At 44.9% G+C, this 23,495-nt stretch overlaps 1 protein-coding gene across 4 annotated transcripts; it reads right to left on the bottom strand.

Annotated features, from left to right (window-relative positions):
• Positions 1 to 4,235: 4,235 nt before the first annotated feature.
• Positions 4,236 to 22,862, bottom strand: GEMIN8 (gem nuclear organelle associated protein 8). Of its 4 annotated transcripts, none has more exons than XM_025857694.2 (4): positions 22,757 to 22,862; positions 14,948 to 14,992; positions 13,930 to 14,368; positions 4,236 to 4,792 (listed from the first exon to the last, which is right to left on the bottom strand). In XM_025857694.2, the coding sequence occupies exons 2-4, from the start codon at positions 14,957 to 14,959 to the stop codon at positions 4,536 to 4,538; spliced, it is 708 nt and encodes a 235-aa protein (XP_025713479.1). In that variant the 5' UTR covers positions 14,960 to 14,992; positions 22,757 to 22,862; the 3' UTR covers positions 4,236 to 4,535. The 4 variants fall into 4 exon arrangements, with proteins under 4 accessions (XP_025713479.1, XP_073758179.1, XP_025713478.1 ...); XM_073902078.1 differs by lacking the exon at positions 22,757 to 22,862 and adding an exon at positions 19,094 to 19,143; XM_025857693.2 differs by lacking the exon at positions 22,757 to 22,862 and adding an exon at positions 19,131 to 19,137.
• Positions 22,863 to 23,495: the final 633 nt, after the last annotated feature.

Genomic DNA, 23,495 nt, shown 5'->3' with positions numbered 1-23,495 from the left:
CAATCGCACGACCGTGAGATCATGACCTGAGCCGAAATCAAGAGTTGGACGCTCAACCGACTGAGCCACCCAGGCGCCCCGCCACTAGAGTACTTTAAAGGAAATCCTAGGCAGGGGTACCTGGCTGGCTTAGTTGGAGGAGTGTGTGACTCTTGATCTTGGGGTCATGTGTTTGAGCCCCATGCTGGGTGTAGAGATTAAATGAATAAAAAAAAAAGGGGGGGGCGCCTGAGTGGCTCAGTCAGTTAAGCGATCGCCTTCAGCTCAGGTCATGATCGCAGGGTCCTGGGATCAAGTCCTGCACTGGGCTCCTTGCTCAGCGGGGGAGTCTGCTTCTCTCCCTTCCCCTGCTCCTGTTCTCTCTCTCTCACTCTCTCTCTTTCAAATAAATAAATAAAATCTTAAAAAAAGAAAAAAGGAAATCCCAGAATCCCAGACATTCTATGAATTCAGCTGTAAAGAGTAGTGTCTTTAACAAGTAAGAACTTTTAAACAAACGAACAAAACAAACCATAACCACCAAAAATCTATTACACCTAACAAAATTAATAATTCTTTAATATCCTCTAACAGTCCATATTCAAATTTCCCCCAAATTTCAATAATTCAATTTGTTCAAATCAGTATCCCTACAAAGTGCACACGTTACATCTTGTAACAGTCTCCCCCTCTTGCCACTACCCCTTCTGCAACAGACTTTTTAAAAACCCAGTTGTTGAAGAAACTAGGTTTTTTTTTGTCCTATCAAATTTCCTACATTCTGGATTTGCATGATTGTATCTTCATAGTGTCTTTTAACATGTTAGTCTACTCTTTGAACTTCCTGTAAATTGGTACTTAGAGTCTTAGATTCTGCATGTGTACCTGTATGTATCCGCGATATACCCGACATCTCTTTGTATCTATCTGTATCTTTGCAAAAAATACTTGATTGGTGGTGAAGTCCGCTTCCCAGTGCATCACAGTAAAAGCCCTATTATCTGGTTGTCCCGCTTACAATTTTCCCCTTTGAGACACCCGGCTGTCCTCTTTATATCTGCCATTTCTTCTCAGTTCCCTTCACAGACTCTTATGTTTTCAAGTTATTGTTCTTCAGGGCCCCACTGTCACTGGCCTATATATATAGGGTCTCTATATGGTCCCTTTTCCCATATTCCTAAGGCTGCGGACTCAAAAGTCTGTATTTTTGATGCAGACCCTCTCCACTGAATTCCAAAGCCCAGTATCCAGTGACTGGCAGGACGTCCCTGGATGTCGTGAGCTCTTCAAACCCTGTCCCATATGGAATTTGTCCCAAACCTGTTCCTCATTGTTTTCTTTACCTCAATGACTAGAACCACCACCCGAGACAGAAACCCGAGCCATCCCAGCCTTTTCCTCACCTGTCCAAATCGCCGAGCCACAGAACACTTAGATCCTCAATATCTCAAGGGTGTCCCCTTTTCTTCGGGCTGCTCTAGCCTCAGTTCTACAATTCAAAGAGTACAAGTGCACTGCCCAAGGTCGCACATTCTCAAGCAGAGCTAGGACTAGTACCTAACTCCATGCTCCAGCACAGGATACACTGGGATCTTGCTGAGGGCTGTAATTGGCTCCAGATTCTTTGCTATGCTTTGGATATATTGTGCTTTACACATATTGTGAATATGGTTGTAGAAGTTGACTTCAGCGGGGTGAAGCAGCCCAAAGTGAGGAGTTCAGGAGTCAGATTCTATCTGGGTTCCACATCCACTTCCACCACTGAAAGTGCACTCGGTTAAGTTGGTTAATTTGTCTGTACTACTTCCTCATCTGCAAAACAGGGATCACATTCCTTCACCACTTCTCCGAAATCCCCAAAGCTCTGGGACACTGGAAGGTATGTGTGTGTGTTTTAAATAATTTGTTTGGCAGCCAAACCTGACTTGGACGGTAAGGATTTGATGACAAAACCTGACCTGAATGAAACGGAGGCTATTTATGGTTTTTACTTATCCCAGTTAGAATAGCCTTCCATTTTACTGCACAACTGTCTTTGATGACAGGCTGCTGGCCCAGCCCATTGGGACAAGTTCTAGAATACGCTGTTGCACTTTTCAAAAGTACAACAATGTCTGTATTCTGCAACACACTTGACCGCAGGGTTTTGGGAAACGGGGTGTATAGCTGAAACAGCTCCTTCACAGGTTTGTCACACAGGCTGATTGCTAAAGAAATTAGTATTCTTAAAGCAATTAGAAAAGTGTGTGCCCACAGTAAGCCCTACAGAAGCGTTTAACATTTCAGGTAACAGTTAACCCTATGAATGCAGTGAAAGGTAAACTCGTTTATATCAGAATAGAGTCTGATGAATTTGGGGGCCTCCATAAAAGTGGGGTTCCTATCATAGCTTTTCTGTTAGAAAGGGATGAAATACCAGAGAGACAAGAAAACCCCTTTTGAATGGCCCGCCAATCCTCATGCCAATGCTCAGGAGTAACCACGATTCTGAAACCGGTGTGAACCCTGTCCATGCAAGCCTCTTGATTTTCATACATGCATATGCATCCACAGCATGTATTCTTGTTTAGAACAAAGAACGATCCAGCCCCGAACGGCAGCAGTGCGGAGGCTGAGAAGCCCTGCCCTGTGCCGCCTTGCTTCCCTGCTCCCGAAGCTCCTGCGCATGCCCCCAGCGGAGCACAGACCGCGATTACCAGCACCGCACACCCATATGCCTCTCCTCCTAGAAGACAAGTTCCCCCGAGGGAAGAGACTAGGGCTTAGCTAACTGCAACAGAAAGGACTCAAAAATTTGCTGAATAAATCCACCATCAAATCATGGGTCCCTCCCAGATGCCGAAAAGCCAAAGCATCCATTTGAAGAGCTGCCAGGGGAAAACACCTCTCCGTATCTGGAAGAAGTTTTCATATAGACCCAGGACTTCCACTGGCAACTCTGGCCATTTTTAAAAGGCAGGGACTACATGTCAACGTTTCCTGAGTCTTCAGCATGTGGCCAGCACTGTGTGATTCACAGGCACTAATTCCAGCGCGGTCTTCACAAGGACCCCACGTGGGGGCATCACGAACCCCCACCTGCATGAGGAGCGCGAAGTAGCTGGCCCGCACCTGCGCTTAACAAAGCCAGCAGGCCCGGGCCCGCACGCTGGTTTCTCTGGGGGAAGGTATGAGAGTCCTTTGCCAAGAGAATGTTTCACTCTCAAATAGCTAAGAAGCTGCTGCAATTGCAGGCTCTGGTTTGTATCTGTGCCTGAGCCATACTTATTTTCTATTTCGGTGTAGGAGTTTCACAGAAAAAAACAAAGAGCTACCAAGGATTTGAAATTTTAGTCATGTGTCACCTCAAGGGAAGTTAATTCTGATTTTTGTCCGCAATACCCAAGCACAAATCACAACTCCAGGAATACAATGAGAGCTTGGAGAAATAAGCACCTGGGGCTGGTGAAAGTAATGCATTTGTCTCAGGGCAGGGGCTGAAATGTGGAGCTAAGTGTTCTTCGGGAGAAACATGTCAATACTCAATCTTTTCACCAACCTTTGATGGATGTGCTAATCTTCTCAGGTCAACGTGGGCTCACCCTGGCAACATACTGTGATAACTTATTTAAAAGGCAGCTGGCTTTTATAAATGGACTGTTCTGTCAATTTTTAGATTTTCATCCTCAGAAATGTATTCCCTTCTCAAAGCAACATTCGCTATACATAGTAAGAGCTCAATTATACCTTTTCTACAACAGAGGGTACTGCAGAGGTGAGCAGGTTTGGGAATTACTGTTTTTCACTCTCAATTCTGTGTGACATTCAAGCTCTGTAGAGATAATGAGATAACAAGAAAAATGTCAAGACGGTTATTCTCATTCCATTAGAGCAGCGGGTTCGCAAACTACTGCCCTTAGGCCAAATCTGGCCCAAGGCCTGTTTTTATAAATAAAGTTTTGTTGGAACACACCCACCCCCATTTGTTTACTCACCATCTACAGCTGCTTTCAGCTGCAAGGGCGGAAGAGAGTAGTTGCAACAAAGACTGTGTGGCCTGCAAAGCCAAAAATATTGACTCTCTGCTCCTTTACAGGACATGCACACTGACCGCTACATCGGAGAGAAGTGGTGTTTGTCCCACTGGGTCATTTTCAGTGGGGGCTAAAGGAGTTCGAGCAGGAGAGGACATCTGACTCATTTAAGGCATGTGCGCTGAAGTCCAGTTGGGTTAAGGACAGGACAGAAGAAAATAGAAAAAGGCAAAAAACGAGGCAGTTTCTCTAAGTGAGGACTTTAATGAACTGAACATTCTTAGTGACATCAAAACCGAGCATAATATATATGAAATTATCATTTTAGGTCAAAAGAAAATCTTTCATGTTGGCAACAGTACATGTCTTGCTGACTTCAAGTGGCCAACGTATTATACCCAGCCCTGAGATGGGCCCCCTGGGACTTTGGTGACATGCTTGTTTCTCAGTATAAGAGAAATTTCCCTGAGAAAATGCACAGAAGGAGAGATTGAGTGAATCCGAGAGGAAGGGGGTGATGGCTGGGTACCCTGCACCGCGGGCTCAGAACTTGAGCGGAATGACCGGCCAGTACTTGGGCCGCTTCCTGTCACAGTGCTTGTCGAAGCTCAGCTGCACGGCGGCCTCCATGGCCTGGATCTTTGCGGCACTGTCCCCATACAAGCGCTTCATCTCGGCCTTGCGCCGCTCACCAGGCCTCTCGGACGGGGGCTCCACCGAGCGGCGGGTGCTGTAGTACAGGTCGTGGTCGGCGTTCACGTAGTCATCCAGGCGCTGCGCGTCCAGCTGCTGCTGCCGCCCTGAGAACGAACCGACATGGGGGGGGGGGAGGTGAGCCCGGGGTGCGGCTGCTAGCTGTTGGGCCCGGCTGCGCCCGCCGAGGCACTCACTAGGTTCTAAGGCATCGGCCGCACACCAGTACCCGCATGCCTAGGAAATGCACCAATCGCTTATCCGGGAGGCTAAGGCTGCCCCGCTAGACACGGCGAAAAGCCGCCAGGAAACATGTCACCCAGCACCATCAAACCTCCGCACTGAGCCTCGAATACAGTTCTGTCCCTTTCATCTATGCGGCCTGCCCACAAGCCGCCCAGCTGGAAGGGCCGCCTGGTTTCACATTGTACCAGGCCAGCAGGGACACGAAATGCTTCCTGCAAAGTCCAGGGCTGCAAGAAGTAGTACTTCCGCCCACAAATGAGGTGCTGGGGGTGGGGGGGGAGTCGGCCCCGTGTTAGAGGAGCCGATTTTATAGTCACCTGGAAAAGAGCAAGTGCCGGTGTCTATGTAATTGCAGCCCTGATCCCCAATCCTTCCACACAGCCAAAGCACAGAGCACGCCAGGAAATGGAGTCACGTAATTCAACACCTGCCCGAGGAAACAGGGCCAAGCCAGGGCAATTCTGCCAATGGAAGACCTGACTTCTAAGCTTCCTGCTGTATTAACAGAACTGCCAGTGCGCCGACTTCCTCACGATGGGATTTATCTTTCCCCTTCACAGCTTAGCTTCGGCCAAATTTCAAGTGATAGTTACCGGATTTTAAACCTACTAATTTAAATGGATTCTTGTAAAGCAAGAAATTCAGTATATTCTCCCCTGTATAGTTTTTACTAAAACAAGTCCTACTTTTATGCATAGAGAAATAACATTATCAATAAAAGAACACTGCATAAGGTAAAATTTAGCCAACTGACAGATTTTTGTTAAGTGACTCTGTCGGGAGCAGAGAAACAGAATGCACGCATCTGTAGCTGCTACTACGACTGAGAGAAACGCTGGTGAATAAGGAGCGAAGGTGGTTACAGGGGATGAAACAATGACATACATCATTCTTTCCTTGTTTGTTTGTTTTTTAAAGTAGCAGAATGACAGCTTAGTGTAGAAGGGAACCCAAAAGTGAGCAGCAAGCTATGTCTGTGGCTAGGCGGTCACGCTCCTAAGTTCGTTCTTCGCACATACCCCTTGGAGATGGAAGGAAGGAGTTTTGGACACTTGGGAACACGATAAACGTGGATGGCCACTTCCGAGTTAGCACATCTGCAGCTTCTCTCTTACACCAGGAGGTCACCTACAGATAGGCCAAATGACTGTCAAGCAAGTAAGTGCAATGTAACCGTTCCCTTATCCACAGAAGAGAGATGTAGCTGACTTCCCGTGAAATGGCAGAACTGAACCAAAATACTGGCATGATGTGCAAATGAACGGGAGGTCAATAAGCATTTGTTTCTCGGTTTTGGTCTTTTTGCCTAGTCTGAAACATCAGGATGTAAGTTGTTCAGTTCTCACAGGTGTTTAGATTGTGTACCCCCACCCTCCAAAGACCACTCCTCTGAAAGTGTGGCCTTTCCACATTAGCCAGGGACAGCAGTTCCCTCTGCCTCCCATGGGAGCCTTGGGCAGTTACCGGTCCTTGGGCTCGTTTCGTCATAGGCCCGGAGGAAACCATCCCGTGGGGGTGGGTGGGTGGGCAGAGCCTGTGCATCCAGATGACAGAGGTTCCCAGACCACAGTCCTTTTTCCTCTCACATTTGTCCCAAGACTATAATCAGCCTCACCGACAGATCCAGTGACACAGCGGACATTCAACTTCCTGTCTAAATTGGAGTCCTTGCGTTTGCAAGTTTTAATAAGCACCGGATCCGTGCTGTCTTAGCAAGTGTTGCTCCCTACCACTGGGATATGTGAATGTAACCTTCTTACTTTTGCATCTTTCTCTTCCTTTTCCTGATAATTTAACATGGTTCTGCTACTCTTCTGACCAAAACTATCTTAACAGGTAGGAAATCAGTATAACAATCCTACATTGAGATGTTTTCTCTTACGGTTGACGTCTGTCAACGAAACACTGTTCATACGAGCCTACTGTAGCCGCTGGTCAACACAGCCAGCGCAACTTTCCAAGTTCACACTTGGCATATGCTCATGGGTCACCATCACAGGGCTTCAGCTAATGAAGCTCATTTTGTGTAAGAATAACAGAATAAAAGGCACAGGCCTCTGCTCTCAATCGTCTTCTTGTCTCTCCTTCCTGTTCAGGTTTCCTTATGAAAATTTTAAGACTCAACCCTTGTCCTCTCCCTGCCTCTCAAGAGGCTTGGAGCTTTCCTGGTTTCCAGCATGGTGGGTAGTTGCCCTAAAACACGGACCTAAGGGGCGGGAAGCCTGTCCCCCGCACTGACCGGCTAGTGCTAAAACCTGCCTGTGGAAGTCATGCGTGGGGAAGGGCACGGTTGCCTTCACCACCCCCCACCGTCCCCAGCCCCGGGAGGACACAATGCCTGGCGCTAAGCAGGTGCTCAGGAAAGGACTGTTGAGAGAAAGCCTGGACAGAGGCCATACCTTATTTTTTGTAAACAGCTGTTTCTTCCAGATGCTGTTAAAGAAAAATGATGACAACTCAGGGACAGAGAAACAGATGTTCAAATCTCAAAAGGTACTGGGCAGAGCTCCCCTCCCATGGGTTACTCGGAGCCTCCATAGCAGAGAGGCTGCGGGAGATGGGGGCACCAATGAGATGGGGTCTGATCTTGTTCCTTTACATCTGAGTCACTGTGCCTCTACTTACCTAAACACTTAAAAAAAACAAAAAGACCTAAGGCTAGACTACAAATTTGAAAACCAGTCAGCTTAAAACCAAATGCCCTCAGACTGGCTGGACATTGGAAGCTACAGCTAGCATCTGAAAGTACTTTAGCTTATACTGACTTAGGGGACCAAGCAAACCTTAGAACAGAATATACTCGTTTGAAGGCATCACTTACTGTTTTCTATTTATTGTTTCCTTCCTCCCAATGAAGGAAAGGATTCTCAATCACTAGCAGTTTTTCTTCCTGTCAAAACAGGGTGAGGGCTCAACCAGACGGAGAAGAGAACATCGCACTTCAGACAGAACAGGTGCCACGTCATGGAGAAGTTGATCATTTTTTACTGGAAACAGCTGTGGGACTCAATGTTACCCAGGGCTTTTTTTCTTATAGGCTATTCAGTCATGGAAACTTGTTTTAATACAAATCAGAATATATTTTTAGATTCCAGATTTAATACAGGGCTGGAGTGGGTCGAATAGTGTGCCGCCCCCCACCAATTCACATCTACACGCAACCTCAGAATAGACCTTTTTAGAAACAGGGTCTTTGCAGATGTAATTAAGGATCAAGACGGGATCATACTGGATTAGTGTGGACCCCAAACCCAATGAGCGTGTTCTTATGACAGACAGAAAAGGACACACGGAGACACAGGGGGGAAACCGTGTAAACAAGGAGGCAGAATTAGAACTATGTCCCCACAAGCCAGTGAACGCCAGGAGCCACCAGAGGCTGGAAGAGGCAAAGCCCCAGAACCTTTGGAGGGAGTGGGTCCTGCTAACACCTTGATTTCAGACTTCTGGCGTCCAGAACCGGGAGAATAAATTTCTGTTGTTTTGAGCCACCAATTTATGGTCATTTGCTACAGCAGCCCTAGGAAACTAAGATAAAGGTTAATATGCATATAGGGCTAAAACAAGAAAACAGTAACATCCTATGAAGGAGAAACGCTACTGGATCCCATCTGGGTTCAGGACATATAACCTTGATATTTTCCCCCGCAATCTATAAATTTACATGATGCTACTACCACTGTGGACTTACGCTCTCCAGAGGAAAACAAAATCATGAGGAGTGACTTGGTTTTTAGAAGACCTGACACAGCAGGAAAACATTCATTCAGTATTCCACAGATAATTAGCCCAAAGGCAGAACATTTTGGAAGACAAAGCACTAAGACAAATGAGTGCTGAAGAACATTATTTTTCTAGGATTAGCATGTCTTTCTGATTGTATTCTCTGCTATGTTGCCAGAATTAATGATTTTAGCACAACCGAGCACAAGCAGAGTCTGGATTTATATCACGAGTGACTCATTTCTGGCTTGTCAGCAACACAACCCGGAACACAGGTGCTCGCCAGCCGGCCTGGAGCCATTTCTGCTGGGCCTTCGTCCTCACCTCCCATCCCTCTCTCCCTGACAAATGAAGTCAGTGGATAATTACTGTTTTTACTTTTAGAATAAAAGTGCATTTCCATCCTGCCCTTCCACTTTTCCACAGCCTTTTATATGCATCTTCCCACCGACTGGTCTTCCGGACTTCGAGCATCTGAACTAAACGAGACACACACACACGGTGGAACTGTGCTCAGTCACAGGATGCCACGCTTTAATCCCACCCACTAAACCACAGCGGCTCACTCAATACTGAGCCATGCGTTGCACTGTATCCTCCAGGTTTTCCACAGAGGGGGGACTGAGGGCGAACTGGATGGGGCTGCAGCTGACTGACCGAAGGTTCGGTCATGAAAACTGGTCTAAACCTTCCAGCTTCGGTGGATACAACATGATGGAGCAGATGTCTCCCATCAAATGTCTAAAAGCACATCCGGAGGCGCCCGGCTAGCTCAGTCGGTAGAGCATGAGACTCTTAAAAGCACATCGGGGCCCTGTGATAAGCACTTTGAGTGCTAAGTGGGGGAGTGGACTTATCCCCTTTCTTTCTCTCTTGATCCCAATGAACCCCCTCCCTCAAAGCCTAGAGCACACTCCATTTTCCACCATTACCCCGTGAAACTTCTCTGATGGCTGAGTTCACTGGCTCTACTCATCACTGCAAAAGTACCCACGGACCAGGCCATAGATGGCTCTTCTAGGTATCAGTTTTAATTTGATTTTGTTTCCTCTTCCCGACTGGGTTTAAGCTCTTTGTGAATATGTCTCTCTTTTGACCCAACGGTTACCCCCAAAACACGGGGGATAAAATCTGATTGGCTCAAGCCTGAGACAACAGTGGTGGCGTTCATTTCGGAGGGTCTTCTTCTCCACTGGGAATGATAACTTTCACTCATTTCCCTTCTAAGTACTAGGACTATAACCTTGCAGTCTCAATTGATTGTCATTTATGACTAGAACATGATACTTTTCTTAACCTAACAATAAACATTTTTCCTAAGAAATAACTGAAAACACAGCTGACCTTTAAAACTCCACAACTGTCTACTTTCCCATAAGTAATGTTACCAGTGAAGTTTTGAATAATGGAAATATCTCATTAGGAAATGACATATAACATAATCAAAAGCATGTCTGTTCCCACCACACAGGGGTTATTTATCCTACTTAATTTTTTTGCTATCATTAAAATATGTGAGAGATTATCTGGAAGAGCAGTAATCACAAACAAGAACATGCTGTCCAGTATGAAGGATTTTATTCTAAGAAAATATTAAATAACACTCAGATGATGATGAATTATGTAACATATATATATATTCCCGTGGAAGTGAATAATACCAAAAAATAAAATCAAGTTTAGCTATATTTTTCCCCGCTAAGTGATATTTCATAAAATGCTGTGTTCTCTAGATGATCCATACTCAAAGCTGAATTTGCCTTTATTGAATAAGTAGCTTCTAGTGGTTCAAAGAGCAAAACAAAACAACTTTAGCCAAGTATTCACATTACTTAGGTCCCTAATCACTACTAAAATATATCCCAACTGTGTATGTGGCTAAACTTCCATGAACATTACTAGTCAAGGTAATGGGCTGGAGAGCACAATGGGCATTCCCACTGCTTACATCTGAGTTCCATCCCTCAGTACTGCTCGAAGGAACGGTATGGAGCAGTATTCATCCTATAGGCCACCACCAAAAGTGCTGGTGAAAAAAATAATTGTTTTTGGTGGTACAGTGTCAGGCCCCAGCAGCTTCTAAATCTTCAGCAGTCAGATTAGACTCTGACACCACAGCATGTTCTCGCCCTTGCCAGACAATGTCCACATCTCCCAAAGACCCGATAATATTTTCAGGGCAGACTGCACGACACAAAAGCATCGCGGAGACCCTGTGACAAGCAGTTTTCAACTATGCTACAATTATACATTTACAAAGCACAAAGAAGCAGAAGCTCAATGTGTTTAGTGCTGTTATTAGTAATATGGAAGTGGGTTCATTTTTCCATGTATTTTACTCTATTGTCATCTCAGGCGAGAATGTCCTTGAAATGGATTAAAAGTTGTGTTAATGACTACTTTGATGAAACTGTGTTAACGACTACATTGGATCGACACCAAAACTTTAATTCTTTTGCTTTTTAAATATTCTAAGTTAATTTAAGAATTTGAAAAGTGCAGAGCAGAAATGACTTTTTTTTTTGAAGCCACATAACATCTTTATTGAAAATAGTGCAGAATCTCAATCAAGCACTAATGAACACTGACAGCATCCGAGTAAAATCAGTATATGGTTAATAATCCACACTAAAGGATGAAGAATTAGCAACTCACCGTAACAACTAACATGTCTTGGGCACTGACTTCGTACCAAGCATGGTTCTCTAACTTATCTTTTATTATCTCGTCGAGTCTTCCTAATTACCACTCCATTAATTCGGACCTTGTGAGTCCCAGGTGAGGTGACTGAGGCACAGACTGATTAGGGTAGGTGACCCAGAAGCTAAGAAGCTCTGGCTGATAAGTGGTGGGGGCGGGCGGGACTCTGTCGCGGGGGCCGTTCTGCCACAGCCTGCTCGGTATAATGTTACAAATAATGACGTGTACGTTGACGGATGAGGTTAAAGACGGAGGCTGTATGGGTTTTCACAAAACTCCCTTTTTTGTTGGTTTGCTGTCTAGATCATGGTAAAACAAGTATGCACCAGTTTCTTCAAAGGGATGGCAAGACCTGTGGCGTTCACTTCATGTCCCACTCACAGACTGCATTTGGGACAAAGAAAATTCTCACAGGGGGATTGTTATTAGTTTCCTAGGGCTGCTGTAACAAAGCACCACAAACTGGGTGGCTTAGCATAACAGAAATTTCTCGTCTTACAGGTCTGGAGGCCAGAAGTCTGAGGCCAAGGTGTGGGCAGGGCCGTGCCCCCTTCCTCGAAGCCCTAGGGAAGATCAGGTCCAGGCCTCTCTTCCTGGTTTCCAGTGGCAGAACTCCCGTCTTCACATGGCCTTCTCCTTGGGTGCATGTCTACCTTTGTGCGCAAATGTTTCCTTTTATAAGGACACTAGTCATACTGGGTCAGGGCCCACCCTAAGGACCTCATTTTAACTTGACTACCTCTGTAAAGACTCTACCTATGTCCATATAAGGTCACATCCTGAGGTTGGAGGTGGGGAAGGTTAGGACTCCAACAAATCTTTTTTTTTTTTTTTTAGGGAAGAAAATTCAACCCACAAGAGTGATGATAACAGTGCAATCTGGAGCCCTGAAGTCAACTGAGCAGATCTGGGAATAATATAAAACCAAATATGAAGTTCATCAAGTTTATAAAGCATTCAAAACCTAACTCACTTTGTAAAATGCCCCACACAAGGAAATTTAGCACTTTCTGGGATATTTGAAAACCTCTGATTTAAGGCTCATAATTAATACTGAAATCATTCACTCATTCAAAACAGTATTAAGTGCCAGGCATGACTTAGCAGGTAATTTTTATGATTTTATTTTTTTTAAACTTACCTAGAATTCTACCTGACCAAGGCAAGAGGAGGAACAGGGATGGTTCTTAGCCATATCTAACTGAATTGCTGACGCTGGAAAGACACATTTTGTTACTTTATTTTCATTATCATCACATCTACTTTTTGAGTAACCATCTATCAAGTTATTTTACATTAGCAGATAATTCAAAATGGCCTTTTGGGTGACTGGGGTTTGCTTCCATCCCTAATTAGAGCTGCTCTCTGGTGGGGAAAAACACGTCATTCTACCCTATGGTAAGGACAAAAGAAAGAAACCCCACATCCATCAGATTTTTTCAAAAGCTATAAAAAACGGCATTCCAACCAAATGTGGACATGCTTGAACACCTCCTCTCCTTCATCGTTGTAAACTTTTAAGACACTAAAGGGCACGATACTTCATACACAGCCCACCGCTCAGTTCCTGGTACCCCGTGGGGATCGATAAGCCCATCATCAGGAAAACACAGATCAATCAAAGATGAAACCAAAACTTGCCCATCCCCAGACTTCTATGTTTCTTTTTATTTATCTTGCTTGTTTCTATTAAAAAAATCCTAAGTAAAATATCATATAATTAGAACTCAATAAAAACAATATTGAGACTACATAGGGGTTACAAAGAGAAAAGCATTTGTGTATCTATTTGAGACACTTCAAACGTAAACAGTCTGGTGAATTTTCATAGTAAGGAGAGCACAACAAGCAGTTCTAGTTCTTTGTAGCAACTTGGTAAGAGATCAAAAAAAGGAAATTCCTGCTTTGCTTCTCTAACCCTAAGAGCAGACTGCTTTGGCATGGGATCAAACCAGAAAGGTTCGAGTCCTAGACATTTTCTGACTGTTTAGGTTCACGCTGACCTCTACTCTGAATGGTGCTGAATAATTAAGACCTGGTAGCTCACTAGCACCAGGGAAGTCTCAGAGCCGTGTACCAGTGAGGTGACAGCAGTATGTTAAAAACCTAGCAGTCTCAGGGACAAAACCTAATCCCTAAGTTTGTGCTAGAGGAAGCAGCACAGGAATTGGGAGTCAGACAGACCTTGATTTGAATCCCACCAGCTAATTACTAGTCGTGTACCATGGAATTAAGTCAATCAACCTTCTGAAGGGTCGCCTGACTCATTTGTGAAATGGGTGGAATGCCCTTGAGGGGCGGGGGCATAGATTAGGGAACACAGGCACACCTCTGTGCCCACTCCCCCCACCCCCCATCTGCTGTCTGATACTCAGTAGATAGCAGAGGTACCACTGGCACAAGCTTTGTTCTAAAGCTAAAAAAAAGTCCTGTATTAAAAGGCCTCCGGAAACTGACAGAGCTGAGGTGGGATCGGATGTGGAATGTGAGGAAGTTATAAAGTAACTTGAGGGAAGAAGACAGTGCACAAGGCAGGGCAAGTAAAGGAAACGCGCAGGGCCGGGGGCACACTTACGGCGCTCTTCCCTGTGCCTCTCGGTCTCGGCGAAGTACTGGCGCAGCTCCTCCGTGATCTCCATGTTGCTCAGGTCGCACTCCACGCCCCCATCTGACTCGGACTCCGCCTCCTCTGGGGTGGGCCAAGCTCGCCGTTCTCTTGGGCGGGCTGGTGGATGCTGCCCAGACCTTCTGGAATGTGCAGAACCGCAGTGCGAGTCCGTGGAAGCCGGGAGATGGTCACGAGAGGGCCGAGGAGATTTGGCCATGTTAGTGTAAGAGCTCTGAGGAAGAGCTGCAGGAGGGAAGGACCACGGGCAACTGAAATACGATTCCACGGCCTTCCTGTAGGCACTGTGGTGGCTTCGCATCCAGGCCATCGCCTGATGATAATGTCGCCAGTATCTTGCATATACTGGATGAAAAGACCAAGGCTCTGTAGCTTTCCAGGATGCCACCTACAGAATAAAGGGAGGTGGAGGCTAGATACCACACGGTTCTTCCTCAAGAGAATCCTCAAATATTTGACTAAACAACAGGTATCTACTGAGTATCTTCTAAACACCGACTACATCAGGATGCTACTACTGGGCCAAAGAGGACACAGGACAGGTCCATGCCCACAACGGACACCAAGCACATGTGCGTGAGGTACGCACAGGACTTAGTTTAAGGTTATGGCCACAGTAAAGTGGGGACAGAGGCTAGTAATTATCATTTTCAGACAAGATGTAGGGAGAGATACTGACGTCAACCATCTTGGCCCTCTCTACCCACTGTAAGTAAACGGCTAGTTCCACGAACCACATGAACTAATGTTTTCTGGTCCCTCCCTTGCTACCCCCTTAACATCTGCTGGTCTGGCCCACTCCTCAGTGCCTGGACAAAAGCTGTCTAGCAACCTACCCAATGGTGCTTTTACTTTTAGCTTTTGGATGTATTTGTTTCTTTGGTCTTCTCCATCATGGAATGAGAATACCAAGACTCTAAAGGCTAAAATTTACCCTTTTCTCATGAGTTAAAAAAGAAAATCTTACCTCTGCTGCCATCTCTGATTGTGGATGTCCAAATGGGCACTGAAACTAGGAAAGAACAACCACAGTTCAAACATCTGGGTCAGTACACGTGGGTGTTATTTGTGGCTACTTCATGGTTTACAGAGCAGCTCCTCAGAGGTTGCCTCTTCCAAGTACCATGCCTGATCTTCACGCAACATACACTATAGGGCCCTGGCACCTGGGGAGGGATCCCCTTAGGTATGATTAAGTGGCTCAAAGGACACTGCGTTTTTCAAATATTTGTTTACCTATTGAAAGTAGACTGGAAAGAACCACAGTTAGCAGCCAGTACCTGTATAAAAAATATTAATATAGAACATGAACTAAAAACATACAACTATTACTTAATTTATTAATCCTTAACTCATGCTGATGCCTATTTAAATTAACCCTAGATGTCCCCACGGCTTGAACAGAATACATCTTGCCGACTCACTGGAAATCATTGTTGGGTCTTGCCTCAGATCTGGAACTTGGAGAAACCTCTCCAAATGAGATTTCTCTCCAGCCTGGGTTGTGCTCTGGGCTTTAAGCCCCCAGATGAGCCTTGTTTTGGTTTGGACTGTAGTAAGCATCTCTCAGCCAGTGTGTGACACCACACTCTCCCTGCCTAACCACTCTGCGTCTTTGCAGGAGAAACTTTCATGGAGACTCTCCACCAAGTGCCTGCATAGAACGCCCTCGCTCAAGAGCCTTGCTCGGCCAGGATTTACCCCTTTCTCCCCTATCTACCTGCTTGTGATGTATTGATATGGCAGAAGATACCTAAAGGTAAAGTTTCATCTGCAGCTGTACCTTCTATGAACTATTTAAAACGATTTTTTCTCCTTCCTGTTCAGGACTTCAGAGCTACTAAAATGCCAGCATACATCAGAATATACTTAAAAAAAAAAAAAAAAGTTAAACAAAATATCCTGAGGCATCTGGCTGGCTCAGTCGGTAGAGCATGCAACTCTTGATCTCAGGGTCATGGGTTCAAACTCCACACTCGGTGTAGAGATTACTTAAAAAAAAAAAAAAATTAAATTGAAACTAAAAAAAACCCCAAAAAACCAAAAAACCAAAAGTAATATCCTAAAATGCACGAGAAATGAAGCATCTGTGAGATGAAACCACTAACACAATGTGATACTGAGCAAACAGCTACTTGGGTTTTGAAACTCTGGGGACTCAGATACTGAAGGAGGCCTATTTTTCCTCCTTCACTTAATTAGAGGGCAGAATTTAAAAATCTCTAAGCCTTAAGAAATAAACTTATTTTGTAATCTCTATCAGATGTTTTGCTATGGTTAATGTGGAAAACTCAGATGTTAAACTGACCACATCTTTTAAGATTTAGCCTGAAGAGAACCATTCACTTTCTTTAAAATATAATAGGCTTTCCAATAGACTATTTCTAAGAAGTTTGACCCGATCTTCTGTAAATTTATTTTAAACACAGCCCACACTTCCTGTTCCCTGTTCTAAATTCAGGAATACACACACATGCAGTGAATAAACTGGAAAAAAGCCAACCAACACAGTGAAAATATAAGTGTAAATTAAGTTCACATTACTTTAAAACTATAATTTAAAGGTTTAAAACGTGAGCAATTATCTGAAAACCTGGCTAACTGCCTATGTGCTTTACAAGCTACTGAAGAAATATAAAAGTCAATACAATTAAGGGGTTAACCACCCAGAGAAGTAACACTAACACAAATGAAATTACAGTAGAAATCAGTACATACTTGAGTGCCAAACTGTAAGGTGCAGCCTGTAAGTGGCTAATTCATTCCAGCTCAGTTTCGTATTTGTATCACCAAAATCTGAGTATTTTTCTGAGAGCCTGCAGCACATAATGCCATTAAAGTGAACACCATGTGTGTCTTATTAATCAAATTTGTTTTAGAGATTAACAAGTAGCATAAGAATTAAATCTGAAAAGTCTAGGAGGCATCTGCATGTGTTCTGGAAATTAAGAGTTTTGAATCCAGACTTTGATGCCTCATAAAACGTACTTAGAACCAGATCAATGTAAATATTAAGTATCCTGAACTGGGAAGTCTGGATTCAGCCTCAAATATGCCATAAACACTATTGTAACTGAACACTACTGCAGACCTTCGGAAATCCTGTTTTTATTTATAACTGGGAAAATCCAGCCTGGCTTTAAAAGTAATAGTACCAGTATTGTGAAAATGTACAAGATGGCTTATGAGAGGTTCCACTTTGCAGAGCTAGAAGTGTAGGCATGCGCGATCAAGTAGATAACTGTTTAAGAGGCGCCAGCGTAATTCATCACGTTCACCAGGCTGCTCGAATATAAATGGCTGTGATTAAAAGGGGGCATGGAGAGTTAATTTGAGGAGAGGCTACTTATTTATGCCTTTGATTTCGACAAATAATTTGCTAGAAGGGCTGCCATGTTACACTGTCTCAGCGATCACACCAGGCAATGCCTTAAGCGCTTCTGCAAGAGGAAGCCAGGACAGTGGGCTGAGATGGCTGAAGAAAGCCAATTCTAGGGTTTGCAGCACAACCAGCTCTGATTCAGCCTGGTGCGCCAGTGCCCTATGAAGTAGACCAACTAGTCAGCTAAGGCACTGGACTCTTTCAGGACCCAGGCCATTAAGGAAAGCTGAATTTATCTTAGCGATGGAATACGGGCATCTCTGACATCGATTTTATTCTGATAGTGCTTTCCTGTTTTGGCCGCTGGGACAGTTACGATCAAATCTGCTGCCATTCTCCGGCAAGTTAAGAGTCCTGGAGCTGTGTGCCACATATGCTCATTCACCCCTGGCTTTATTATTCTTCCTCCCCAAATTCCAAAACCTATGTATCATAGTCTTTTACATTTTAAGTACTGGAAGATTCCTAAAATCCTACAGATTCAATTAAAAGTAATTCCCGAGAATGAACGACAAATTAAGCAAGCTCTCAGAAATCAAATGAAAGAAGCCCTAGAAAAATATGTCTAAAGGAGTAGCAGCTTGCAAGCAGCTTTATAATTACTGGCTTCTCTTTCCAGCATTACTCTTCATATTTTATGCCAGCAAAATTTTTCTGTAAAGGGTCAAACAGTAAATATTTTGGGCTTGTGGGCTACATACAGTCTCTGTCACACATTCTTCATTTTCTTTAAATTTAAGAACAATCCGGGGCGCCTGGTGGCTTAGTCGGTTAAGTGACTGCATTTGGATCAGATCATGATCTCAGGGTCCTTGGATCGAGCCCCGCATCGGGCTCCCTGCTCAGTGGGGAGTCTGCTTCTCCCTCTCCCTCTGCCTGTCGCTGCTCCCTGGCTCGTGCTCTCTCTCAAATAAATAAATAAAATCTTTACAAAGAAATAAATTTAAAAACAACCTTTTGATGATGTAAACACCATTCTTAGCTCCAGTAGGCAGTAACAAAAACAAGCTGTGGGCCATCCTTGGCCAGCCCCTATTTTGTGTGAATACATTATTCAGCTGCACTGACTCTGCTTTCAGTACACAGGGGGTTCTCATTGTTGCTCACTCTCCACTTGGCAAACCGTGGAGGAACTCTGTGCTTCTCACTCGTCTCATAAATGATTAGGCTCGGAGTAAGCCTAGTGGAAGCAAGACAACTGTGATGATGACCACCAACAATCTGGGTGACCAGTTCCTAATATCTGGGACAAAAGAATTGTCTCCATGACTAAATAAGGAAATTGGACCATTTCTTAAAGATGTACATAGATATTTAAAGACTTAATTAAAAAAAAAACCAAACTCCTGCAATCAACTGGGCTTAGAATGCACACGTAGTGCCATGATTTCTGACGGAGACCCTACTAGCTGCCATGGGCTGGACAGCAACCCAACAAGGATGCGAAGCGGGAGAGAGCTCCTAGAGTCTCTTCCCTGGAAGAAGGAATACAAATCCCTTCCTGCTAAGTGCATCAGTTAGCTCCTAAGGGACAGTGAGAGCCTCCTCTAAGAATGGGTCCTGTGAACTTTTTCAAAGTGGCTACTCTTTCCACACAGAGAACTTTAGGACCTAAGAAAAATGCCCGGGTTTCTGAAAAGCCAACAGGAAACTAATTCTAGACATTAAAGCAACACTTTCAGCCACCAGTTCAAAGAGAAGCAAGCTTATGGTTACAGCAGATTTAGATGCCTTTCAAAGGTCTTTAATTTTATCTTTCATTTGCCACCTCTTTGGGAGTGTCTCCTACTCTGCGTCTTCATGGACTGAACAGCAGCTTTCCTCCTAATGGGATGGCAGAGCTGAAAGAAAACAGGATGGCAATGTCAGGGCAGGCTGGGACCTGCAGTGCCACCAAACCGGCGGCCCTCCCCAGCGAGCACAATGGCATAATAGTCACTACCCAGCTGAGCCCGGGCGGGCACAGAGGCCGAATTCATTGTCTGTCCTCAACCACCAGAGAAGGAAGGAAAAAAACAGCGCTGAGGTCATTCAGGAAACACTGCCGAGGCCCGGGGCCCAGAGGCAAGACAGTGCTCTGGGTCTTGAACCATAGAGTTTCCCACGTAGCCTTTTTTAAAAAACACACGCATTCTTCAATGAACCTGCTTATCCTGGAGATGTATTTTTAAATGCATAAATATACATGAGGAATAACAGACAAGAGCTTTGTCGTTTTCAATGGAAAAAATCCAACTATTTCCATCAAGTTATTAAAAAATTCCACAAGTAACTAATGTGGCTTTGTTGAAAGGTAGTGACGGCGTACGTATTCTTTTTCCTGCGTATTTCTATTCCTGTAAATATAGGATCTAGGATGTGTCATCGCAACCAATAAATAAAATAAAAACACAAATTCCCCTCAAACCATAGTGTACACTCCGCAACTGGATTTCCCTCTCTATCCTCCTTTTCCAGCAGAATCCTGAAAATTAAATACACAAAAACTCACCTGCTTTGATTTTTGCATAGAAACACACTGGAGGTCAGTCATTAAGTTATGCTGGCTAAAGCCCCTGAAGTCAAACCTTTCTGATAAGGCTCCCAGTGATTTAGTTCTCTGAACCAAACACATAATTTGGAGGATCTAATTTAGGCCTTCGGTACATATTTCAGGGTAGAAGGGGGTGTGCTGGCAATTGCTCAAAATAAATGAAGGTACAATGAGAAATGGAAATTACAAGAATTGAGTCATTTGGGGTTCTAAGGAATTTCTGAATATGTAGTAAGAACCCTATCAGAGAAGATGTCTTCCAATAATGCATACACCAACAGGAATTTCTTCAACTAAGATAATAAAAGGTTTTCTGACAGCATTGCTTCCTGCCCACCACCCCCAGCTGCCTGATGGCAGTTTCAATTGGCTTGATGCCCTCATGGGCTCCCTCCTGTGGCTTAGCACGGTCCCTGCTGGGTAATGCGGACAAAGATGGCTCAAGCCTGAATGTCCGTCCTCCCACCCTCAGGAGTCCGGGCTCTGTCTTATGGCCAGACACAGGCCTCCCCCAAGGGCACATACTACCCAGTTCAGAGAGCCCACATGTCTCTAACAACCATCGTTAAAACTGATGGGCGAGGGAGCCAAAAAACTTTTATTTCCTTTTCATTCCTTCAACCCCAAACTCTCTTCTGGATGTTGCAGTTAGGGTGTCACAAAGGAAGGCCCAGCATGGGGAAGGAGGAAGACTGATAGGACGTAGTTAAGTGTTCCTCCCCCCCCTTTTTTTTTTAAAATACAAATAACTTTCCACCCACAGAACGGCATTGTTTAATTTGTCAGCAGGGTGATGGATTTGTGCGTGGATTTATTTGCAAGTTCACCAAATCCCCATGTGGCTAAAGTCAAAATCTTAAGTGAATTATGAGGCCACTCAAAAACAAAGTGGACCCTCTGACTCATGAACACAACAGGCAACGGGAGAGTTGAAAACGGGGATAACAAAGAAGGACATAATAGTAATCCAGCTCAAACGAGGAAACAGGTAAGTTCAATTCACTGCAAGTTTATCTCTCACAAAGCAAAACCTAGTGTGACTGTAAAGGACTAAGGGTTAAACAGGCAGGTCATGCAAGCTCAGAGCCTATTAGCAAAAACCACGACTAGTTTAAAGTGGTTAAGGCCACCAGATTTTAGGAGCTTTATTTCAAGTTTACCTCTATAAACACATACATGGTAATTCCATTTAATCGCTGTTTTCTGAATTTATATGGCACTCACTACATCCCACTCATTTAATCAATTACTTGTAGGCATGGATTCTGCAATCTATTTCTTTTAAATTTCCTATTTTCCTTCCAGCATAAAAACCATAGCTATATTTTCCTGCCTTTGGATGCTGGTGAGATTGTTGTTTCCTGATAATAGTCCCTCCTCCTCCTTCTGCCCTCCCTAAATAAACTGAGTAGCTAGTCACTCAAGTAACGGTAAAGCTCCAGATCTTTTTGGAAAGCAGACGTTTAAATACATTAATATGTTTTCAAAACTATTTTTAATTCATCTGCTCTTTGGTCAACCACAGTTAAGCTCTTTTTTCACTTGTCCAACTGTTTTAATTTCCTATTGGAGAGAAGGGGTCCAAGAGTTCTGTACCTAGTTTGTAATCTCTCCAGCCTCCACCCTGGCCTTAATTGTTCAATGTTCCCCCATCCTTATCTCACCCCACCCTTAAATGCTGGATCCTAAAACCCAAAATAATCCTTCACCGTCTGTAAAACAGTTTTAGAATGAAAATGTCTCTCTGGAGCTTTAGTTTATATACTTTCCCAGCACAGCAATGGACACAGAGGAGATCTGCATACCTTACTGTGAACCTGTCTTCAGTTACTATCCCAAGTCACTAACCAATGATAGTAACCAAGTTACTATCCCAAGTCACTAACCAATGATCTTTAAAAATATATGGTTATCTCTTGTCATTGCCATCCCAAAGGGGCTGTTATAAACTGTATTTGCAAATGTTATCTCCACCCCACAATTCATGGAAATCCTGAGAGTAACTAAGCCCAGAAGTGTTACTAATCTTTGGTCTGGACTTTCTAGTAATGTTCTGACTTAAGGTGCAAAACAGCTGAATACAAAACCTAGCCTATGACACAACCTTAAAAATCATTCTTGAAAAAGATAAGATTGTTCAGAACCATTTGATCTGTACTAAGGGAACTCCCAAGATTTCAGAGCTCAAAGGTACTTCGTTGGTCCCTGGTTCAACTCCACTTAATTACTGAGGAAGTGGGCAAAGACCTTCTCCACCTCCACGGGTAAGGCGCATAAAAGACCACAGGTGCCGAATGTTCTCTAGGTAATTTCCACCAAAATTTTTGACCTCCCACAGAGGTCAAAGTGTGAGGGGAAAATAATGAAAACCCCAAGTTTTGAGTAGACGGGCCAATATTCCAGACATCCCTCCAAGGATGAGGCTGCTCTGGGCGACGTTCTGGTTCAGGTACTGGGCTGTATGGCCTAAGTCAGAATTCATCCAGACTTAGCTTAACACACTGTTACTCAGCACCTCAGAAACACGTGGGGGAGGGGGGAGTTTAATAAAAATACCGATGCCTGGGTCCCACTTCTAGAAATTCGAATTTAATTGGTCTGGGATGGGCCCCCGGGCATCAAAATTCTTAAAAGTCATCCAGTGATTCCGAAGCACGGCGGCTGAGAGTCTCTGGAACCAGTCCCCTACCACAATTAACCAGCAATGATGTAGGACTCTCACGGGCCCCGCGAGATGAGGCTAATTACGACAACGTGACAGGCAAGCCCTCTGCTCTCCCGGCATCTGCGGAAGCCAGGCTCCGGGGCCTCCAGGCTCCTCCCTCACTCCCCAAAGGAAACCCAGCCGTCCCCGGAGTCACCTCGTGGGCTCGTTGCTGGCGGATCCCGGGCGGTGGGCGAGCAGGGGCCTATTTCCTGTGAGGAGACAGAAGGGGCGCGGGAGGGAGGGGCTGTTGCCCGGGAGACCAGAAATGCACTTCCGGCGAGGATCACGTGACACGCGCGCCGGAAGCCCGCGCACGGCGCCGCTGACGCCACGTCCGCTCCGCGTTCTGCGCCACGTGTGTGTGGGGGGTGGAAACTGTCGTGAGATGAAGCTCCGCCTTCCGGGGCGGAGCGTAGGGAATGTCCGGAGAAGGGTGATGGGACAAGGGTCTGGGCGCGGCTCCGGCGTGGCGGCGCCGGGTCTAGCACCTGTAGCTCGGGTGACGGGGCTGGCGCGGCGGGAAGACGAGGGTTGTTTCTGCACCGCCCTCGTCCCTGGGCCAGTTCCTTGACTGTCGACTTTTCACCCTGATCTCAGCTCTCTTATCTTCCTCCTCTTTTCTTTAGTTGGCCTTTTCTTTCTTTCTTTCTTTTTTTTTTTAAACTGGCAAGGCTAGAGATCGTGGCCCAGGAGGACACGCCCAGGCTCTGGAGATAGCGTTTAGCTTATTAACCTCGCATGCTTCGGGTTCTGGCCCGTAAGATGTGAATAATCCCTCGTGCAGTGCCTGGTGCGATATAGCCGACAGCAGTTAGTACCTTATTAACGTTATTTGTATTGCAGGCATTATCAGCACCACTTGCATTGCTAGCATCACAGAGGATTCGTGAATA

The sequence above is a fragment of the Callorhinus ursinus genome, unplaced genomic scaffold, assembly GCF_003265705.2.
Source record: "Callorhinus ursinus isolate GAN/ISIS: 27379988/994484 unplaced genomic scaffold, GSC_fseal_2.0 scaffold16, whole genome shotgun sequence".
NCBI classification, from domain to species: Eukaryota; Metazoa; Chordata; class Mammalia; order Carnivora; family Otariidae; genus Callorhinus; species Callorhinus ursinus.
The sequence above is the reverse complement of the archived record's forward strand: the minus strand, read 5'-3'. Positions and strand labels throughout refer to the sequence as shown.

Bases quoted from the DNA above. Each gene is read 5' to 3' on its own strand.
- GEMIN8 (XM_025857694.2), bottom strand. The intron at 4,793-13,929 runs GTAAGTGTGCCC...GTTCGTTCTCAG, and splicing joins GAGGCACAGGGAAGAGCGCC to GGCGGCAGCAGCAGCTGGAC.